The sequence below is a fragment of the Oncorhynchus nerka genome, linkage group LG27 (genome assembly GCF_034236695.1).
Source record: "Oncorhynchus nerka isolate Pitt River linkage group LG27, Oner_Uvic_2.0, whole genome shotgun sequence".
Lineage (NCBI taxonomy): Eukaryota > Metazoa > Chordata > Actinopteri > Salmoniformes > Salmonidae > Oncorhynchus > Oncorhynchus nerka.
In genome coordinates this window covers 28982125-28997869 of record NC_088422.1, presented here as the reverse complement: position 1 = coordinate 28997869, position 15745 = coordinate 28982125, and the positions used below count along the sequence as shown (strand labels likewise).

The 15745-nt window shown below is 43.7% G+C and overlaps 1 protein-coding gene across 1 annotated transcript in view; it reads right to left on the bottom strand.

Moving 5' to 3' along the window:
- The window catches only part of LOC115111537 (neuronal calcium sensor 1-like), a 45322-nt gene that overhangs the window by 15340 nt on the left and 14237 nt on the right, over positions 1–15745 (bottom strand). Inside the window, exon 4 of the mRNA XM_065011531.1 lies at positions 6724–6862. Coding sequence (XP_064867603.1) covers positions 6724–6862 — 139 coding nt within the window. The remainder of the gene's footprint in view (positions 1–6723; positions 6863–15745) is intronic.

Here is a 15745-nt window from a genome sequence, read left to right as displayed (position 1 = left end):
CATGACTAGACACTACCAGTACCATGACTAGACACTACCAGTACCATGACCAGTCCCTACCAGTACCATGACTAGACACTACCAGTACCATGACCAGACACTGCCATTACCATGACTAGACACTACCATTACCATGACTAGACACTACCAGTACCATGACTAAACACTACAAGTACCATGACCAGGCACTATCAGTACCAGACACTACCAGTGCCATGACTAGACACTACCAGTACCATGGCCAGACACTACCAGTACCAGACACTACCACTACCATGACCAGACACTACCAGTACCATGACTAGACACTACCAGTACCAGACACTACCAGTAACATGACCAGACACTACCAGTACCAAACATTACCAGTAACATGACCAGACACTACCAGTACCATGACCAGTCCCTACCAGTACCATGACTAGACACTACCAGTACCATGACCAGACACTACCAGCACCATGACCAGACCTACCAGTAACATGACTAGACACTACCAGTACCATGACCAGACACTACCAGTACCATGCCCAGACACTACCAGTACCATGCCCAGACACTACCAGTACCATGACCAGACACTACCAGTACCAGACACTCCCAGTACCATGACCAGACACTACCAGTAACATGAATAGCCACTACCAGTACCATGACTAGACACTACCAGTACCATGACTAGACACTACCAGTACCATACACTACCAGTAATATGACTAGATACTACGAGTACCTTGACTAGACACTACCAGTACCATGACCAGACACTACCAGTACCATGACTAGACACTACCAGTACCATGATCAGACACTACCAGTACCAGACACTATCAGTACCATGACCAGACACTACCAGTAACATGACTAGACACTAACAGTACCAGACACTACCAGTACCATGACCAGACACTACCAGTACCATGACCAGACACAACCAGTAACATGAATAGACACTACCAGTACCATGACCAGACACTACCAGTACCATGACCAGACACTACCAGTACCAGACACTACCAGTACCATGACCACACTACCAGTACCATGACCAGACACAACCAGTAACATGAATATACACTACCAGTACCATGACCAGACACTACCAGTACCATGACCAGACACTACCAGTACCAGACACTACCAGTACCATGACTAGACACTACCAGTACCATGACCAGACACTACCAGTACCAGACACTACCAGTACCATGACCAGACACTACCAGTAACATGACTAGACACTAACAGTACCAGACACTACCAGTACCATGACCAGACACTACCAGTACCATGACCAGACACAACCAGTAACATGAATAGACACTACCAGTACCACGACTAGACACTACCAGTACCATGACTAGACACTACCAGTAACATGACTAGACACTACCAGTACCATGACCAGACACTACCAGTACCATGACTAAACACTACAAGTACCATGACCAGACACTACCAGTACCATGACCAGACACTACCAGTACCAGACACTACCAGTACCATGACCACACTACCAGTACCATGACCAGACACTACCAGTACCAGACACTACCAGTACCATGACCAGACACTACCAGTACCAGACACTACCAATACTATGACCAGACACTACCAGTACCATGACCAGACACTACCAGTACCATGACCAAACACTACCAGTACCATGACCAGACACTACCAGTACCATGACCAGACACTACCAGTACCAGACACTACCAGTACCATGACCAGACACTACCAGTACCAGACACTACCAATACTATGACCAGACACAGTACCACACTACACTACCAGTACCATGACCAGACACTACCAGTACCATGACCAGACACTACCAGTACCATGACCCAAACACTACCAGTACCATGACCCAAACACTACCAGTACCATGACACTACCAGTACCATTACAAACACTACTAGTACCATGACTAGACACTACCAGCACCATGACCAGACACTACCAGTAACATGACTAGACACTACCAGTAACATGACCAGACACTACCAGTACCATGACTAGACACTACCAGTACCATGACCAGACACTACCAGTACCATGACCAGACCTACCAGTACCATGACCAGACTCTACCAGTACCATGACCAGACACTACCAGTACCATGACCAGACACTACCAGTACCATGACCAGACACTACCGGTATCATGACCAGACACTACCAGTAACATGACTAGACACTACCAGTACCATGACCAGACACTACCAGTACCATGACTAAACACTACAAGTACCATGACCAGACACTACCAGTACCATGACCAGACACTACCAGTACCAGACACTACCAGTACCATGACCAGACACTACCAGTACCAGACACTACCAGTACCATGACCAGACACTACCATTACTAGACACTACCAGTACCATGACCAGACACTACCAGTACCATGACTAGACACTACCAGTACCATGATCAGACACTACCAGTACCAGACACTATCAGTACCATGACCAGACACTACCAGTAACATGACTAGACACTAACAGTACCAGACACTACCAGTACCATGACCAGACACTACCAGTACCTTGACCAGACACTACCAGTAACATGACTAGACACTACCATTACCATGACTAGACACTACCAGTACCATGACCAGACACTACCAGTACCATGACTAAACACTACAAGTACCATGACCAGGCACTATCAGTACCAGACACTACCAGTGCCATGACTAGACACTACCAGTACCATGGCCAGACACTACCAGTACCAGACACTACCACTCCCATGACCAGACACTACCAGTACTATGACTAGACACTACCAGTACCAGACACTACCAGTAACATGACCAGACACTACCAGTACCAGACATTACCAGTAACATGACCAGACACTACCAGTACCATGACCAGTCCCTACCAGTACCATGACTAGACACTACCAGTACCATGACCAGACACTACCATTACCATGACTAGACACTACCATTACCATGACTAGACACTACCAGTACCATGACTAGACACTACCAGTACCATGACCAGTCCCTACCAGTACCATGACTAGACACTACCAGTACCATGACCAGACACTGCCATTACCATGACTAGACACTACCATTACCATGACTAGACACTACCAGTACCATGACTAAACACTACAAGTACCATGACCAGGCACTATCAGTACCAGACACTACCAGTGCCATGACTAGACACTACCAGTACCATGGCCAGACACTACCAGTACCAGACACTACCACTACCATGACCAGACACTACCAGTACCATGACTAGACACTACCAGTACCAGACACTACCAGTAACATGACCAGACACTACCAGTACCAAACATTACCAGTAACATGACCAGACACTACCAGTACCATGACCAGTCCCTACCAGTACCATGACTAGACACTACCAGTACCATGACCAGACACTACCAGCACCATGACCAGACCTACCAGTAACATGACTAGACACTACCAGTACCATGACCAGACACTACCAGTACCATGCCCAGACACTACCAGTACCATGCCCAGACACTACCAGTACCATGACCAGACACTACCAGTACCAGACACTCCCAGTACCATGACCAGACACTACCAGTAACATGAATAGCCACTACCAGTACCATGACTAGACACTACCAGTACCATGACTAGACACTACCAGTACCATACACTACCAGTAATATGACTAGATACTACGAGTACCTTGACTAGACACTACCAGTACCATGACCAGACACTACCAGTACCATGACTAGACACTACCAGTACCATGATCAGACACTACCAGTACCAGACACTATCAGTACCATGACCAGACACTACCAGTAACATGACTAGACACTAACAGTACCAGACACTACCAGTACCATGACCAGACACTACCAGTACCATGACCAGACACAACCAGTAACATGAATAGACACTACCAGTACCATGACCAGACACTACCAGTACCAGACACTACCAGTACCATGACCACACTACCAGTACCATGACCAGACACAACCAGTAACATGAATAGACACTACCAGTACCATGACCAGACACTACCAGTACCATGACCAGACACTACCAGTACCAGACACTACCAGTACCATGACCACACTACCAGTACCATGACCAGACACTACCAGTACCAGACACTACCAGTACCATGACCAGACACTACCAGTACCATGACTAGACACTACCAGTACCATTACCAAACACTACCAGTACCATGACTAGACACTACCAGCACCATGACCAGACACTACTAGTAACATGACTAGACACTACCAGTAACATGACTAGACACTACCAGTACCATGACCAGACACTACCAGTAACATGACTAGACACTACCAGTAACATGACTAGACACTACCAGTACCATGACCAGACACTACCAGTACCATGACTAGACACTACCAGCACCATGACCAGACACTACTAGTAACATGACTAGACACTACCAGTAACATGACTAGACACTACCAGTACCATGACCAGACACTACCAGTAACATGACTAGACACTACCAGTAACATGACTAGACACTACCAGTACCATGACCAGACACTACCAGTACCATGACTAGACACTACCAGTACCATGACTAGACACTACCAGTACCATGACCAGACACTACCAGTATCATGACCAGACACTACCAGTACCATGACCAGACACTACCAGTACCATGACCAGACACTACCAGTACCAGACACTACCAGTACCATGACCAGACACTACCAGTAACATGACTAGACACTAACAGTACCAGACACTACCAGTACCATGACCAGACACTACCAGTACCATGACCAGACACAACCAGTAACATGAATAGACACTACCAGTACCACGACTAGACACTACCAGTACCATGACTAGACACTACCAGTAACATGACTAGACACTACCAGTACCATGACCAGACACTACCAGTACCATGACTAAACACTACAAGTACCATGACCAGACACTACCAGTACCATGACCAGACACTACCAGTACCAGACACTACCAGTACCATGACCACACTACCAGTACCATGACCAGACACTACCAGTACCAGACACTACCAGTACCATGACCAGACACTACCAGTACCAGACACTACCAATACTATGACCAGACACTACCAGTACCATGACCAGACACTACCAGTACCATGACCAAACACTACCAGTACCATGACCAGACACTACCAGTACCATGACCAGACACTACCAGTACCAGACACTACCAGTACCATGACCAGACACTACCAGTACCAGACACTACCAATACTATGACCAGACACTACCAGTACCATGACCAGACACTACCAGTACCATGACCAGACACTACCAGTACCATCACCAGACACTACCAGTACCATGACCCAAACACTACCAGTACCATGACCCAAACACTACCAGTACCATGACACTACCAGTACCATTACCAAACACTACTAGTACCATGACTAGACACTACCAGCACCATGACCAGACACTACCAGTAACATGACTAGACACTACCAGTAACATGACCAGACACTACCAGTACCATGACCAGACACTACCAGTACCATGACCAGACACTACCAGTACCATGACCAGACTCTACCGGTACCATGACCAGACTCTACCGGTACCATGACCAGACACTACCGGTACCATGACTAGACACTACCAGTACCATGACCAGACACTACCAGTATCATGACCAGACACTACCAGTAACATGACTAGACACTACCAGTACCATGACCAGACACTACCAGTACCATGACTAAACACTACAAGTACCATGACCAGACACTACCAGTACCATGACCAGACACTACCAGTACCAGACACTACCAGTACCATGACCAGACACTACCAGTACCAGACACTACCAGTACCATGACCAGACACTACCAGTACCAGACACTACCAATACTATGACCAGACACTACCAGTACCATGACCAGACACTACCAGTACCATGACCAAACACTACCAGTACCATGACCAGACACTACCAGTACCATGACCAGACACTACCAGTACCAGACACTACCAGTACCATGACCAGACACTACCAGTACCAGACACTACCAATACTATGACCAGACACTACCAGTACCATGACCAGACACTACCAGTACCAGACACTACCAATACTATGACCAGACACTACCAGTACCATGACCAGACACTACCAGTACCATGACCAAACACTACCAGTACCATGACCAGACACTACCAGTACCATGACCAGACACTACCAGTACCATGACCCAAACACTACCAGTACCATGACCCAAACACTACCAGTACCATGACACTACCAGTACCATTACCAAACACTACTAGTACCATGACTAGACACTACCAGCACCATGACCAGACACTACCAGTAACATGACTAGACACTACCAGTAACATGACCAGACACTACCAGTACCATGACCAGACACTACCAGTACCATGACTAGACACTACCAGTACAATGACCAGAGACTACCAGTACCATGACCAGACACTACCAGTACCATGACCAGACACTACCAGTACCATGACCAGACACTACCAGTAACATGACTAGACACTACCAGTACCAACCAGAGACAGCACCCTCAACCTTTGTACTATATGTTACCGTTTGTTTACTAAGATTGCAGTGACTTTGAAATTGTAATTAAAATCACATAAAAAGCACATGTACTTGTGGAGGAACAAATGAAGGAATCAACAATCAAGAACCTTGTTTTCATCAAAGACGTTGAAGACAAAAGAAGCAAACTTGGTGGGGTCACCAAAAGGGAAGAACTGCTTGTAGATGTTCTGAAAGCCCACCGCATCCAGCTGACCACTTGGACAGTCCTTTATAAAGCCTTTGTACCTGCAGGACATGTTGATGATGAGAGGGGAAGGCAAAGAGAACACAAGAGAAGGTTAACAGGATAAGGATACAATTATGCCTATTGAATATGATATGAAAATGTGTTCAATGTGTCAGATACAGCTATTCACATGCAATCAGCATTTATCTAGTATAAAACAGCATGCTGTATCAAAAATGTTCAACCCAAAGCTATTTGTCTTGCTAGCAGATAAGACAATGTCTCTAAACCGATGAAGAGGCAGAGGGAGTTTAATTCAAATTACTTTCTTGTCTCCTGCTAATGTGCATAAATGATAGATCAATCTGTGAGCTTCTAGCCTCTGGAGATGATACATCCAGAATGACATAACATCACAGATAAATACAGAACCATGTTTCATATGCAATTTCCCAGTCAATCAAACAGAGACAGTCTCATTGTACAACTCAATAAAGAAACAGTGTTATCAGTGGAATAACAAGCCTTTAATGGGTCTGTACAGAGGCAGGGAGGGAAAAGGAGAGGACAGATCCTGGGCTTCGTTCCGTCCTTCCTTTGGCTCCTTACTCCTTAAACTCATACTTTTAATCTGCCCAACAGACAAAACACACTCTTCCATGGCCTAGAATAGGACAGACAGACACAGGGAATATCTTCAAATATGCTGAGAACAGTTTGAAGAGAAGACCATAAACCTTCCATTTGCATATCCAGATGTGGAGATGAATGAAAACCCAGCGAAGAACAATGAGGAATCAAGTCTAATTGCCGTTCGGTGTGCAGGCAATACAAAGCACATCATAATCCCAAAATGACCCATTTCAAGTGAGATAGATTTCGTCTGACTCATTTGTGAATTTCCCATTGTCTCCGTAAAAACTAAATCTTTTCAGTAGATTCATTGGGGAATTTATGCAAAAAAACTGTTCATGCAAAATCTCACAGCCCTCTAGATTTTATCAGTTGGTTAGCAGCCATTGACTACTAATTGGACATTAAGTAAGATGATCCCTATCTAACTAAACTAAATGTGAAGCAGCTCTTTCTAGTTTGAAGTAGCTCTGGCTAACTCAGTAGCATATGTGGAGTTGTGCATGGACACATATAGTCTAGCCTAGTGTAACGGATGCCCTGCTGCCTGCTCAGCGAGTACCGCTCCCTCCTGATTCGGCGTATACCGAGGCTTGAACCCAGTACCTCTGCTTTGCTTCTTACCAGTCGGCACAGCCGAAAAGCTAGCTATTCAGTGACACAAGTGGGGACACTTCAGGCTCAGGAGTGAGCTTCACACATCCCCATGTGATAGATTCATCCCCTAAACTTAATCCACAACGACCCCAGCGTTGTTCTGAGTGCAACTTCCGATCCAAATCACAGCACCATGTGTAACGGATGTCACGTTGCCAGTTTAGCGAGTACTGCTTCCTCCAGATTCAGTTCATACCGAGGTTCCAACCCATGGGATCTCTGCCTTGCTAGCAGACGTGACCACACTCCCGGAGATTCTTACCAGTCGATGCCACCAAAAAGTTAGCTATTCGGTGGTGTAAGTGGGGACATTTCAGGCTGAGGAGTGAGCTTCACACATCCCCATGTGGTACACTAGGTCCCAGGCCATTCAGGATAATTGTATTTATTCACATAGAGATAGCCAGTGCAATTATGTCCCAAATAGTGAGCCAACATGACTGACAGTGTTGTGGACTGCTCATAACCATCCACCATGATATTTAGCCATTTTCCCTTGTTGTTGTCCAGTTGACAGGGATACTTGGCTCTGTCCCCCTGTTATTGATTGCAGGTGAGCACTAAGCATACTAACATTTCCCCCTGAATATATTAGCATATAATCAATACGGAGGAGACATTTAATGTACAGCATCGGCATTTATCTAACCCCGCTAATTCTTCCATGTCTGTCGGTGGCTCCTCCACTAATTACACACCATCTGGCATTTCCCCTGTTTAAACTGTCTCTCATCCTTCACACTCAACCATGATGATTGTGGCTGATCTTCAAGTGGGGAGTCATGCAAAGTTTCCATGAAATAATGTATGGGAGGGCCACTCAGCTGGCTGCAGTGCCCAGCCAAGGGGTTATTCTGCCCCAGTGTATCCAGGCAGCCCCTGAGACTGGTCAGCTCTGTAGCGCCGTGCTAGGGAAGCCCGCCAAGCATTGTCTTTATTCTGCTGCTGCGTGTGGATGTGCCCTTGCTCACTGGCCCTATCAGAGAGGGCCAAGTGCATCAATACACTGACTGGCTGGCACACGAGGCACTGACTCCTCTCCCTATAGTACAGTCAGGATCAGGTTTTGACACAAAGCCAAGGCCGATAAAATAGTGTTAAAGTCCATGTGAGATGGACATGGAAAGGCAGCATTGGCACGTGATATGGGTTACTGTAAATCATAATTAATTGTTTAGGCTAGATCTAGCCTGGGGTGAGATGTATTCAACTCTTTTCCACCACTCATTTACTACAAGAGTAAAAACAGAAGTATTTGCAGTGTGGAATAAGGATCCAGTAGGCTCAGCCAGCTACATCATCATTTTGCTTTGAGATTAGTTGGTTGTGTTTTATTGCGTTACATGGCAGAGGACATGACCCAATTCCCTGTGTGCTACAAATTGTAAAAAAATAACATAAAATAAAATAAAAAACTGTGAGGGTGAAAGCCATGCATGCAAAGACAAAGAGTACCTATAAATACTCACATCCTCTACAATAGCACCAATCCTTGACTCTGTAGGAAAAAGTCATTCTATTTTCAGAACTCATCTGTCTCCAAGACAATGTGTGAAAAAACAACTTTAGCCTCAAATGCAGTAGCACTACACAATCTATTAGTGATGGGAGGGGAAATCGATACAGTGACATATATCGCAATACTATAGTTGGATGATATTATATCGATATTTGACCCCAAGTACTGATTGAAAAAATACATAAAATATATATTTTTTGCTACTGTTGTAGCGTTAGCTGGCGCTAGTCAGCTGTGCCAAAACGCAGGTATTTTTAATCCTATAGGTTGTTCTCCATTTTCTTTTAAATAGTAAGCCAACATGTTTCCCTGACTGATCAGAACTTGTTTTCTCGTGCTCTCTCTTGTCTCTCTGCAGCAGACATATGGTGAGCAATATGTTTGGAAAATCGACTCGCAATACATATAGAATCATGAGAATCGCAATACATATAGAATCATGAGAATCGCAATACATATAGAATCATGAGAATCGCAATACATATAGAATCATGAGAATCGCAATACATATAGAATCATGAGAATCGCAATACATATAGAATCATGAGAATCGCAATACATATAGAATCATGAGACTCACAATACATATAGAATCATGAGAATCACAATACATATAGAATCATGAGAATCACAATACATATAGAATGGTGAGAAGCGCAATACATATAGAATCATGAGAATCACAATACATATAGAATCATGAGAATCGCAATACATATAGAATCATGAGAATCACAATACATATAGAATGGTGAGAATCGCAATACATATAGAATCATGAGAATCACAATACATATAGAATCATGAGAATCGCAATACATATAGAATCATGAGAATCACAATACATATAGAATCATGAGAATCACAATACATATAGAATCATGAGAATCGCAATACATATTGTATCGGCACCCAAGTATCGTGATTAGGGTTGCAAAGTTACCGGTAATTTACCAAAGTTACCGGAAACCTTTGCAATTTTTGTCATTAACAGGTCATCTATGGCAATATATGGTAACTTTGGTCATTTATACTTGAATAACTTTTAAAAAATGTATTATTTTTTTTTTATATCTGTGTCCATATTGTCCATGATTTTCTTGTGGATAGACCATATGGTTCAAGAGAAAATACCCAAATTAATGAAAAAATAATCTAATCAACAATGGCATTATTTTCAATTAACTATTGACTTTTTTCACAACTGCCAGCAGTTTGGCGCAAAAACATTTAAAACAAAGACACATAGTAAAATAAATGAACGCGTGTAAAAAAACATATAATGTTGAAACCCTCATATTAAACAATGGCATGAAATAACATTAAGGACCTGGCATGTGAGATCGATAGGGAAAGGCAGCATAGGCACGTGATATAAACTCAGCAGAAAAAGAAACGTCCTCTCGCTGTCAACTGCGTTTATTTTCAGCAAACTTAACATGTGTAAATATTTGTATGAACATAACAAGATTCAACAATCTGCATGTAAGCTGCATCTCCTCCTCATGGACTGCACCAGATTTGCCAGTTCTTGCTGTGAGATGTTACCCCCACTCTTCCACCAAGGCACCTGTAAGTTCCCGGACATTTCTGAGGGGTATGGCCCTAGCCCTCACCCTCGAATGTCCCAGATGTGCTCAATGGGATTGAGATCCGGGCTCTTCGCTGGCCATGGCAGAACACCGACATTCCTGTCTTTCAGGAAATCATGCACAGAATGAGCAATATGGCTGGTGGCATTGTCATGCTGGAGGGTCATGTCAGGATGAGCCTGCAGGAAGGGTACCACATGAGGGAGGTGGATGTCTTCCCTGTAATGCACAGCGTTGAGATTTCCTGCAATGACAACAAGCTCAGTCAGATGATGCTGTGACACACCGTGACGGACCCTCCACATCCAAATCGATTCCGCTCCAGAGTACAGGCTTCGGTGTAACACTCATTCCTTTGACGATAAATGAGAATCCGACCATCACCCCTGGTGAGACAAAACCGCGACTGGTCAGTGAAGAGCACTTTTTGCCAGTCCTGTCTGGTCCAGCAACAGTGGGTTTGTGCCCATAGGCGACGTTGTTGCCGGTGATGTCTGGTGAGGAACTGCCTTACAACAAGCCTACAAGCCCTCAGTCCAGCCTCTCTCAGCCTATTGCGAACAGTCTGAACACTGATGGAGGGATTGTGCTTTCCTGGTGTAACTCGGGCAGTTGTTGTTACCATCCTGTACCTGTCCCGCAGGTGTGATGTTCGGATGTACCGATCCTGTGCAGGTGTTGTTACACATTGTCTGCCACTGTGAGGACAATCAGATGTCAATCCTGTCTCCCTGTAGTGCTGTCTTAGGTGTCTCGCAGTACAGACGTTGCAATTTATTGCCCTGGCCACATCTGCAGTCCTCATGCCTCCTTGCAGCACGCCTAAGGCACGTTCACGCAGAAGAGCAGGGACCCTGGGCATCTTTCTTTTGGTGTTATTCCAGAGTCAGTAGAAAGGTCTCTTTAGTGTCCTAAGTTTTCATAACTGTGACCTGAATTGCCTACCGTCTGTAAGCTGTTAGTGTCTTAACGACCGTTCCACAGGTGCATGTTCATTAATTGTTTATGGTTCATTGAACAAGCATGGGAAACAGTGTGTAAACCCTTTACAATGAAGATCTGTGGAAGTTATTTGGATTTTTATTAATTATCTTTGAAAGACAGGGTCTTGAAAATGGGACGTTTCTTTTTTTTACTGAGTTTAGGTTACTGTAAATCCTAATTTATTGTTTAGGCTAGATCTAGTCTGGGGTAAGATGTATTCAACTCTTTTCCACCACTCATTTACTACAAGAATAAAAACAGAAGCATTTGCAGTGTTGAATAAGGACCCAGTAGGGTGCGTAAATTACCTGTAACTTTGGTAAATTACCTGTAACTTTGCAACCCTAATCACGATACTTAGGTGCCGATAAGATATGTATTGTGATTCTCACGATTCTATATGTATTGTGATTCTCACAATTCTATATGAATTGCGATTTGATGTTCCAAACATATTGTTCACCATATGTCTGCTGCAGAGAGACAAGAGAGAGCATGAGAAAACAAGTTCTGATCAGTCATGGAAATATGTCACATGCTTCAAGATGGCCACAATTTTTCCTGTACCCAAGAAGGCAAAGATAACTGAACTAAATGACTACCGCCCCATGGCACTCACTTCTGTCATCATGAAGTGCTTTGAGAGACTAGTCAAGGATCATAACACCTCCACCATACCGGCCACCCTAGACCCAATTCAGTTTGCATATCGCCCCAACAGGTCCACAGACGATGATATCAACATCACACTGCACACTGCCCTATCCCAACTGGACAAGAGGAATGTAAGAATGCTGTTCATTGACTACAGCTCAGCATTCAACACCATAGTGCACTCCAAGCTCATCATCAAGCTGGAGGCCCTGGGTCTCAACCCCTCCCTGTGCAATTGGGTCCAGGACTTTGACGGGCCACCCCAGGTGGTGAAGGTAGGAAACAACATCTCCACTTCGCTGACCCTCAACACTAGGGCCCCACAAGGGTGCGTGCTTATCCCCCTCCTGTACTCCCTGTTCACCCACGACTGCATGGCCATGCACGCCTCCAACACAATCATCAAGTTTGCAGACGACACAACAGTAGTGGGCTTGATTACCAACAACGACGAGACAGCCTACATGGAGGAGGTGAGGGCACTCGGAGTGTGGTGTCAGGAAAAGAACCTCTCACTGCCCGTCAACTAAACAAAGGAGATCATCGTGGACTTCAGGAAACAGCAGAGGGAGCACCCCCCTATCCACATTGACAGGACAGCAGTGGAGAAGGTGGAAAGTTAAGTTCCTCGGCGTACACATCACAGACAAACTGAAATGGTCCACCCACACAGACAGTGTGGTGAAGAAGGCGCAACCTCAGGAGGCTGAAGAAATTTGGCTTGTCACTAGGGCTGGGCGATATGGCCAAAATATTAAATCATGGTATTTAGACTGTATTTTTGTTTTTGAATAATAAAAGTTATATATTTGCTTTATGAGTAATGAGTGATCCTAGGGTGGCAACACATACATTCTAAGTGATTTCAGTGAGTCTTTCTAAATTCTGAATATTTTATACTGTTCAATTCAACTTCAACCAAAACAAATTTCAGCACTTATCAATTCTGCTTTTCCTGCACTCAATTGCAGAGGTGGAAAAAGTACCAAATTATCATACTTGAGTAAAAGTGAAGATACGTTAATAGAACATTTCTCAAGTAAAAGTCACCCAGTAAAATACTACTTGCATAAAAGTCTAAAAGTATTTGGTTTCAAATATACTTAAGTATAAAAAGTATATGTAATTGATCAAATGTACTTATATATCAAAAGTAAAAGTACAAATAATTTCAAATTCCTTATATTAAGCAAACCTTTTTATTTACGGATAGCCAGGGGCACACTCCAACACAACACATAATTTACAAACAAAGCATTTGTGTTCAGTGAGTCCTCCAGATCAGAGGCAGTAGATGACGAGGGATGTTCTCTTGACAAGTGCGTGAATTGAACCATTTTCCCGTCCTGCTAAAAGCATTCAAAATGTACCGAGTACTTTTAGGTGTCAGGGAAAATGGAGTAAAAAGTACAGCATTTTCTTTAAGAATGTAGTGAAGTAAAAGGTGTCAAAAATAAAAAATAGTAAAGTATAAAGACCAAAAAACAACTTAAGTAGTACTTGGAAGTATTTTTACACCACTGCTCAATTGAGATCATTTCCATACTGCCACATAAGGCTGCACAATATGGAAAAATAATCTAGGATTTATGGAACTATTTGTCCTGAGAGTCAGGAAGCATGTCCAGGGAGTGAGTGTTTTAATAACATAAACAGAACATAATATAAAACAAGAAACACTACCAGCACACAGACATTAAACAAAAACAATGACACCTGAGGAAGGAACCAAAGAGAGTGACATATAGAGCAGGTAATCAAGGAGGTGATGGAGTCCAGGTGAGTGTCATAATGTGCTGATGCGCATTACGATGGTGACAGGTGTGCGCCATAAGGAGCCAAATGTTGCAATTGCGATTTGACTTGCGAATTAGAGAAAAACTGTTGGAATCATGGAAATAGAATGACTATTCTAATGTTATAGTTAGAATATAAAGTGGGCACTTTGAATAATGTGTTGTTTGAGATGAAAACAAATAAAAATGCCAGGGAGTTGTTATTGTGACATGGTAGGAACTAAAGTGTTGATATGTGTTTCTTAGGGGACCCTATTAGCTTTGACTACATTGCTTGTTTTCTCTTAGCTACTTCATGTAGGTTACATATTCCTCTTTGATTTAGAAGATACTGTTGCAAAAACAACATGCTGATTTAGGTCTACACCATCACTGCTATTATCAGGTTGTATTAGCTAGCTACGTTTGCTCTTACTCAGTAGATTTATTAGTGGCTAACAATTAGCATCTCAAGATTTAGGACAACTTGCTAAGAAAATACAAACAGCTGTTTGCTAATGTAAGAAACACAAACTAATAGTGTCATTATAGAACGCTAGTGGATTTATATTAATAAGCATAGTGAAAACAGCATTGTTGTCATCAACATTATTGCATGTGCTGCATTGACCATGCAGACTGAATGCAAATGTCTCATGGTTGAGGAACATCAAATGTGCTCCTTGAGTGATGGGGCATGGCTAGGTCTGTGTGGAAAGTGGCACGGTGCGAAAGAGCAGAGAGAGATGACTCGATTAGTGAAGTAAACTATAAAAATTGACATTACACATGGTGTATCACTTTTAACAAACCAAACATTAAAATACTGGTATAGAAGGTAACGTAAAAACCCAAACCGATCCCTATATCAATTCCGATATATAATAAAATATGGTATACTGCCCAGCCCTACTTGTCACCTAAAACCCTGACAAACTTTTATAGATGCACAATCGAGAGCATCCTGTCGGCTGTATCACAGCCTGGTATGGCAACTGCACCACCCTCAACTGCAAGGCTCTCCAGAGGATGGTGCGGTCTGCACAATGCATCACCGGGGGCAAACTACCTGCCCTCCATGACAACTACAGCATCCGATGTCACAGGAAGGCCAAAAAGATCATCACG